This window comes from Brassica napus, chromosome C5 (assembly GCF_020379485.1).
Source record: "Brassica napus cultivar Da-Ae chromosome C5, Da-Ae, whole genome shotgun sequence".
Classification (NCBI taxonomy): domain Eukaryota; kingdom Viridiplantae; phylum Streptophyta; class Magnoliopsida; order Brassicales; family Brassicaceae; genus Brassica; species Brassica napus.
Window position 1 is genome coordinate 13,328,393 of NC_063448.1, and position 8,727 is coordinate 13,337,119.

General features: G+C 36.1%; 1 protein-coding gene and 1 long non-coding RNA gene across 2 annotated transcripts; one reads left to right on the forward strand and one right to left on the reverse strand.

Annotated features, from left to right (window-relative positions):
• Positions 1-1,752: 1,752 nt before the first annotated feature.
• Positions 1,753-3,164, reverse strand: LOC111206308. The gene is made up of 2 exons (XR_002658503.2): positions 2,295-3,164; positions 1,753-2,196 (listed from the first exon to the last, which is right to left on the reverse strand). It is a non-coding gene; the product is annotated as an uncharacterized LOC111206308 (long non-coding RNA).
• Positions 3,165-3,996: 832 nt separating this feature from the next.
• LOC106401635 (auxilin-related protein 1) lies at positions 3,997-7,445 on the forward strand. The gene is made up of 9 exons (XM_013842176.3): positions 3,997-4,719; positions 4,792-4,997; positions 5,089-5,279; positions 5,389-5,503; positions 5,586-5,683; positions 6,031-6,096; positions 6,379-6,468; positions 6,573-6,749; positions 6,984-7,445. Exons 1-9 carry the CDS (start codon positions 4,208-4,210, stop codon positions 7,020-7,022), a joined length of 1,494 nt encoding a protein of 497 aa, XP_013697630.1. The 5' UTR covers positions 3,997-4,207; the 3' UTR covers positions 7,023-7,445.
• The last annotated feature ends 1,282 nt before the right edge of the window (positions 7,446-8,727 follow it).

Sequence of the window (8,727 nt, forward strand, 5' to 3'; positions counted from 1 at the left end):
AAATAAATTAGTTTTTTAGTTGATTTGTTTTTGTCTTATAGGGGTTACAGCATTTGATAAAATATATAAAACGGAAAGTAAGATAGCCAATAAAGGAATCTAAATCTGTCGGATTATTATACTTATTACCAATTAAAATAAAAAAGAAGAAACAAGGCTCGAACCTGCGTTCATCCAGCGAATGAAAACATAACACAAACCACTATACCTACAAGCATATATTGTCTTTTTTTGGCGCCCCTAGACTATATACACATTTTGGCGCCTAAAGCCCAAACTTTACGGGCTTGACCCCAGGGTCTGCTCTTAGCTTTCCTGTGTGAATCGGTGAACGAGATTTATCAATCAAAACCTTGGCATGCTAAACGCTCTGGAACAATGAACCACATGAAAGCAATTCTTTTTATTATTTTGAAATTGTTAGCTATATGTGTAAAAATAATATTACCCGAACAACAGTTTTGGTACCGCAGGTACAATATATATTAGCCAGACAACAGTTTTGAAAACTTGTCACCACAATGACTTTACTTTAGGATGTGAAAAGGTAGAAAAAATAGAGATAAAAGAAAAAAAATGCAGCACAAAAAGATATACATGTATTTCAGTCAGATATGTTACATCAGTTTTTATTGTTTGCAGCATATGCAAAGTGATAGGCCACAACAAAGTCACCTGCAAACAACCCATCTATAAGATATGTAGTAGAAGGGGGATGGGAGGCGATTGAGGTGGTGTGCTGAGCGATTTGGAATGCCATGTCTTCAAAAATGATAATGCTTATCTAATATGTGATGTCTATGTAAAAAGCTTTCAAGAAACATCAACAAAGTTAGTAACATGATCAGATCATATGACTTAGGTGCATGTTTTTAAAGGATAAACATCATAATAACACTTTTTGTATAGCTAAATGTCGATGGCAGCAGATGTATCAAAGTTTATTTACAGCACGAAGACAACTAATATTGTCATTACATATCACATTGATAAAGGAACAATAGGCTGGGACATTTCACATATAATATGAAAACTCGCAAGTAAAATAAATATCTGTAAATTATTCAAATTTACGGTTATACAATTTAGAAAACAAGCACGGGAGCTACTACATATCCTAAGGATATGTTAATTGTTTCGATTTAATAACATGGGCTAAACAATAAGTGTCACCTACAATAATTAGATGTCAAATATCTACAAAGATAACCAGCTAATCTAATAAGTTTCCGTTTCCGATGTGTCTTAACCGTTTAATCTAATAAGTCTATGTATCCGATGCTTTGTAAGCAGCTAATCTAATAAGTTTCCGCATCCGATGCATCTTAACCGGTTAATCTAATAAGTCTATGTATCTGATGCTTTGTAGCCGGCTAATCAAATAATTTTATGAATCTGATGTGTTGCAACCGGCTAATCCAATAAGTTTATGTATCGAATGTATAGTATTAAGCTAATATAAAGGTTCATACAAGATTATGTATACATACAATAAAACTTTGAAAAACAGGGAATTGATGATTATATATGGTTTGAGATATTTGAGTTGAATTGAGTAGCATGAGACGTTTTAGACCGATAGAGTTCAATCGTTTGTGGCTTTAGATGTCCTGGACCATTCTGGAATATGGTGTATGTACGATTTGTTACCACATTCAAGGCAATAGCGATAGATATGGCAACTAGATGTCTCATATGTACTAAGACAACCGGCTAATATAATTGGGTTACCTATACTAAGTATCATATATATCTAAATGTAAAGGACTGATTGATATAATATTAGTTATATGGCTAAATACATTTAATTACAAATGTATTCGCCAGGAAAATCCAAGTGCGTACATACTACACCACTAAGTGATTGGAAAAAATATTCAGGTCAGACAACACTGAAATATCAGTTGAAACAACATCGATGGAAATTGATACACACATCCAAGAAACAAAACAAGACACTAGATAGAAGTCATAAACCAGAGCTTACGAGTTCAAGACATAATAAAGACAAAATGATATTTTCCAAAGAGATATGACATTAATCCTATTAAATTTCAGCGTGATAATAGTGACAGAGGTGGCGACAATAAACCCTCCCCAAGACAAAATAAAAACAATTTCAGTATGCTACTTGTCGTAGCATTTTTCCCCTTTCCAGTGACTTCATTACTTTATTTTGCAGCTTCTTTTCCTCCTCTGTAAGTTTACACCACAAGATAATAAAATCAAGAACTGTACGTGAACACGACGATGGGTCTTGAGGAAAGAGATCAGAGAAAAAGAGAAATATCAACTTTGAATTTGTATGAGACCGTAGGGTTTGTGGTACAGTGTTGTGACCTTCACTCCAACTGGTTCTTCTCTAGCCGCAAAATTTCTCTCCAGAATTGAATAGTGGTGGCTGAGGCGTTATTCTCAATTTCTAAGATTTCCCCTAGAGCAATTCCTAGGGTTGTTATTTGGAAATTGAAAGAAAAAACTATCGGAAGAGATAAGAGATTAAAAATGTGAGAGATGAAAGATGAAGAGAGACGAGAAGTTTGAAATTTTGAAATAGTGATAAAGAAATGTGATATCAATATTTTCATCTGACAAGAGAAGATTTGAAAAAGATAAAGACAGTAAATCAGATCGTACAGAAGATTTTGCCTACGTATACGATTTGTGCATTTGTTTAGATATAGGGGTATCAGAGTCATAAACGATTATATACAGTGGGTAAATAGTGTTAAATAGTAGATAGCTAAATAGACTTAAAATGTTTTGGTAGGAGTCATAATTTCTCTATAAAATATTGGAGTATTATGAGTTGACCAAAAAAAATTATGATAAATATAATAAGAATATTAAGAGCTTTTCAAGTTTTTTTTCAAGCTTTTCAAGTTCATGCCAAACGAAGTTGTAAATGTTTGTAGGTGTGGTTTGGTACATGTGAAGCTTGGTTTTCTTTTAGCCTAAATTTTCTCATTAGCTAGGACCTAGCTGCCAGGTGGTATATCTAGGCCTGGGCAAAATAACCGAAACCGAACCGAAATATCCGAAATCGGACCAATACCTTCAAATATCCGAACAGTTCCTATATTTTTATTTCCGAAATAACCAAAACGAACAGATACATGAATATATAAAAATATTAATTATATATACATATAATATAACTAAATATATATTTTTAATTTAAAATTCTATTAAAAGTATCTAAAAATAGTTAAAGATAACTAAATTATTATAAAGTATCTGAACTATCCGAAAGTATTCGAAAGTATTTGAAACTATATGGATAGGTTTATCTGAAATATCCAAAGTAATCCAAAATATTCAATTTTTTTTTTATCTAAATCATCCTAATTATTTGATATTTTACCTTAAATAACCGATATTTTATCCAAATTATCCGAACTACCCCAACTATCCGAACCGGATCCAAATAAGAACTGATTTTTTCCGGATATTTTCCGGTTCCTACATTTACTATCCGAACCGAACGGAACCCGAAAATATGTCAATTAGTAAATTGATCCTTTAGCCTCCTATCCAAATTACCCGAAACATGAAATAGCCGAACCGAACCGATACCCGAAATGACCAAGCCTAGGTATATCTAAAATTCTAAATGAATTGTCCACCGTAAAATTGAATTTGTGTGTTATTAATATTGTATCAGATGAAAATAGAATTGCTAAAGTCCGATTACTCTTATCTGTTTTTTTTGGGGGGGGGGGGGGGGGGGTCAAACTCTTATAACAGGAGTTTATAATACAGGAGTAGAGAGGGTGTACCAATTATGTCAGATTGTTCTGTAAAGCGACTGTAATATCACAATTTAAGCTAAAAATAAAATGGAAAAAGATGATTTATTTTAGTGGAATCTTTTTGTGTGTTGGAAAAAAAGAAGAAAATAGTATGGGGATATAAAAAGGGAAGGTGGGAATTTAAAAAAAAAGGAAAGCCATCTGTCTCGGACCCACACCAACCCATTGATTCATTTGTGTGTGTGGGGTAATCAATCGTCATCGTCGTCGGTGCCTTCCTTGTCATTCGTAGAGAGAAAAAAAGGAGACGACGATTGTTTCCTTTCCATCTTTCTATATTCTCTCGGTTAATCCATTATTCAGAGATTCTCTCTCTCCCATCTTCATCATAGGATCCCTGATTTTCACGGGATCGATCCGGACTGAATCTGTATTTCTCAGATTAATCGGCTACAATGGACGAGTTCGGTGTCCTTACGGAGCGTTATGGGATCAAGCCCCAAGGCAAATCTGCTCCAATGGCTGCCTCCAAGCGTTCTCACAGCACTCCCAATCCTCAGACCTGGAAATCGTACGCTTCTTCTTCCAATAAGGTATCTGGTAACGGATCTTCGTATAACGGTGACGACATTTTCTTCACCTCGAGCTCGAGTACTACCATGAACGGCGCGAGTTCTGGTGGATTCGATGTTTTCGGTGGGATGAACAATAAGAATAGCAAGTCAGCGCATGGTTTTCATGCTGATGACTTGTTTGGTGCTCCCAATAGCGTTGGAAATGATGATGTATTTGGATCATTCTCTTCCTCTACGAAGCAATACGCTCCGGTTGATGATCTGCTGGGTGATATGGCTGGATTTGGTCTTGAATCCAAGGGCTTGAACCTGAACAATTCAGCCCGTTTTGGAAAGAATGGTTTTGATGAATTGATACCTGGTTTTGGTGCTACTTCTCACGCCACTAGAAGGTTTGTGATCACTCTTTTGGAATGATCACCTTTGGAGATTAAATCATTTTTTTTGTTTGTTGATTGTTTCAGCAAGACTACGGCATCGAACTTTGTTGATGCTGACCCTTTTGTGGTTCTGGAATCAACTATGTCCCGCGCACATTCTTCTTCCGGTATGTTCGTGGATCCACTAGATGCGTTTGCTGCTTCAGTCAGCTCTCAGGGGCACAAACCATCTTATAATGCTTCTACAAAACTCAAGCCTCCTCCTAAACCAACGCAAAAAGTTAACAGAGGTTAGTAGTAGTCTCTTTGATGATCCGGAAACTATCTTGAATTGGAGCTTTTTCGCGTATTGTTTTCTTTGGTATCTAATTATTTCCACAGCTAAGAGTTCAGTAGACGAACTTGACCACTTTGCCATGGGTACCATGCGCCGTAGTGCCTCGGCCTCTGACGCTGCTAGTAAATGTAGAGAAGCTGAGGAGACGAAACAGTTTGGTGTTGATGACCTTGACTCCTTTTTCAGCTCTGGGCCTCGCTCCAGCAGTGTGCCAAAATCACGGACAGCAACTCAAGTAAGAACGAACGACCTTTGAAATGTTTCTATATTCCACTTTACAAGTTTTTCGATTAAAGAAAATGTGGTCTACATGTGTCTCCTTATTCTTTCTTTCTGATGCAAAGGCACCTCGCAAGCCAGCTGTCAACGTGCCAAAAAAGACGGCTAATGGGGTTTCTAGTGCAAAGAAGCCTCCTGCTCCCGCAAATCTGGTGGATGACTTTTCTGCGCTTTTTGGAGGTATGTCTTGTGAAAACATGTCCTTTTCCATCAAATGGTTACTCTGGTCTAACTTTCTTATAAATGTTTTCTCTGTTTACAGAGGATCCTTTATTTAAAGAATTTGAGGAAATCCCAGGGGAGACCGAAGAACGAAGAAAGGCCAGATGGGATCGTGAACAGAGAACAAAGAGCCGTGTGGTATGTGTCATTTTTATTTTCTTTTGAATCTTCTTGTGCAATCTTTACTCTTTTCTGCCTATGATGATATCTAATTAAGTTAAATACTGGTACTAAAACCTATGTTGAATTTTATTTGTGCTTGAAATTACCCCTTCTCGTTTAAAAGATTGGGTTAAGTTCCTCGGAGAATGTGTTGAATCATTTGAAAGTTTTTGCTTATTTTATTTGTGCTTGATATTATTGTGAATTCTGCAACGAAATTATACGTTCGATTTTGCTATATGCTCATCAATGTTTAGCTTGTACTTGATCGAATAGTTTTGTTATAGATGGTTTTACACTATTCAGTGGCTTTGAAAATGTAGGCACAAGCTGTAGCTGATATGAACAACCGTGATCATCAATCTCGGATTGAACAAGAACAGAGAACTGTAAGTTATGCTTTTCTTGACATTTATGTCTTAGTCTTCCTTATCATAATGCTTGTCTATGTACATTGACCTTTTTGGATTTATCAGTCTTCATTATGACAATGCTGTCTGTCTATGAGCAATGACATTTTGGATTTGTTAATCTTCACTAAGATAATGCTGCTTTTGAAATATTTTACATTTCCTTTTCTTTTCTAAATCTACTTAGAGTCTCTTTGTTCGTGTGTTTAAATACCATTACCAAATACCAACGTTGGTTTCCTTGTTAAACTTGCTTTTCAGAGAATTTCTGAGACTGCTGATGCTGAGATAAAGCGTTGGGCAACTGGAAAAGAAGGAAACATGCGTGCCCTGTTATCTTCCTTGCAAATCGTGAGTTTTAAAAAAAAATTAAGTTATAAATAAATGTATTGCTACAGCTGTTTATTCTTTTGGTCCTCCAAATTTCACTGAGTTCTGGTTTTGGCTGGTGACAGGTACTCTGGCCTGGATGTGGTTGGGAGGCTGTTTCGCTAACAGATTTGATCACTTCTTCAGCAGTCAAGAAAGTCTATAGAAAGGCAACGCTGTATGTCCATCCCGATAAAGTTCAGCAGAAAGGAGCCACCCTTGAACAGAAGTATATTGCCGAAAAGGTTTTCGACATTTTGAAGGTATTTTCTCACTAGATCTGCACGAGCAGCTCTCTTTCTAGAGTCTATTGTATACAAAAGTTGACAGAAGCTTAGTAGCTGGACCACTCTCTCTGTTAGTAATTTGAAGGAATCTTGGTTTCTTGTATCTTGCAAAGATCCACAAAGCTTACACTCAGCTTTAAGCAAATTGCCTTATAGCAGAGTGTTTGAATGATGTTGCTGCTTAACTTCATAAAAATGTGCAATGAACAGGAAGCTTGGAACAAGTTCAACAAAGAGGAGCTCTCGTAAGCCCATATATGTTTCGGATCTAGTTTCCCCCAGAGTTCTTCGTTTCAGGTTTGAGAACAGTTTCCTTCCAGTTGAGCTTGAATCAGGACAGAGTACGTCTAGCAATGGTTGAGTAAGAGGTAGAGACACTTAACGAGACTTGGTAACTGCTTTTTTGTGTCTCTATGTATCTTTACCCAAAATCGTCTGCGAGTCTCCTTGAGTCTTGTCTCTCTCTCTCTCTCTCTCTCTCTCTCTCTCTCTCTCTCTCTCTCTCTCTCTCTCTCTCTCTCTCTCTCTCTTATTCTTTAACAGTAACCTGGTACTTTTCATCTTTATGTTACACCATTTTTTTTTAAAAAGACCATGGGGATATTGTATAGCCCCAAAAAAACAATAGATTTACTTTTATATGAATATATATGTTGAATGTTCTTAACAGCATAGAGATAGTTATGTTACTATTCATCATCATACCCTAAAGATTGCATCACGTATAAAGTGAAGTAGAAAAACGGCATTATTATGAACACAAGCGATGCCGAATGGTAATTCTCAGTGGCGGTTTCAGAAAATATTTAATGGGGTCATAATTTAAATAAAATATTATTATATATTTAATATAATAAATTTCAAAAATTCATATTATTTTCACACTTTAAATAGTGATATAATCAATAAAACAAACATACAAAAGTTCATTGTCGAATATATATATATATATATATTTATAACGTCTTTCTTATTAATCAATGAGAGTTTACATAATCATTATGTAGATCCGATGTAATAGAGGGAGGTACATAATAATGAAAGTAGAAGGAGAAGTCAAAAGGAATTTGTTGCTTCGCCATCTTATCTGCAGCTTTGTTACTCTCTGTTCGTCCATGTAAACTCCACTTCATTGAACTTCTGTTTCCACCATAAAGCATATCTTATCCAGTTATGACCATCAAAATGTAAGCACCGATGATTCGGTGTATCTATCACTTTTTTGCAATCACTCTCAAAGATTACTCTTTGATATCCTTTACTCCACACATGTTGCATAACCATTACTATTTCTTGGACCTCACTTTCAAACGAATTGTTAACTCTTCTTCCCATCCCTTGTGCAGCCCCTTTGTAGTATTCATCTTCATCTCGTAGTATCCACCCATTCTTGGTGTTTGCGAGTTAATAAATGAACTATCAACATTACATTTCAGCCAACCCCTCTTTGGCTGTTTCCAGTGGTTGCTTCCATATCGCATTTGGTCTCTATGTTGGAATTTCTTTGTAGCATTATCCTTCCACTCCTGAGCATCTCTTCGTGCTTGATGCAATACCCATCTCCAGTCTATATGCTTTCTTTGAAATATAAGAATGTTGCGGTTTTTCCATAGTCTCCACATGATACAGAATGGGAGGTTTTGAAAATGAGCTAATCTTGTGTGTAGACAGCATTGTAGACACACTTCAATTTTCTCTTCCAGGGAAGCTAAAGGATCAGTAAGTATTCTATTATCTGTCCCTGATTCCCGCCATACTGCTTGGGCATACGGACAATCAAACAGCAGATGCTTCTCAGTTTGTGGTTCTTGACAACACCTTCTACAAAGGTCATCAGTAGTAATGTGTCTCCTCTTTAGATTGCTTCCAGTGGCTAGACTCCGTGATAATGATCTCCAAAGAAAATGATGGAGTTTTGGTGGCATTTTAGTCTTCCATAGTCTTCTTTTGAGGT

Excerpts from the sequence above, each read along its gene's own strand:
- LOC106401635 (XM_013842176.3), top strand. The coding sequence starts at position 4,208 with ATGGACGAGTTCGGTGTCCTTACGGAGCGTTATGGGATCAAGCCCCAA. Across the intron at positions 5,684-6,030 it reads AGAGAACAAAGAGCCGTGTG|GCACAAGCTGTAGCTGATAT; the intron begins GTATGTGTCATT and ends TTGAAAATGTAG. Across the intron at positions 6,750-6,983 it reads AGGTTTTCGACATTTTGAAG|GAAGCTTGGAACAAGTTCAA; the intron begins GTATTTTCTCAC and ends TGCAATGAACAG.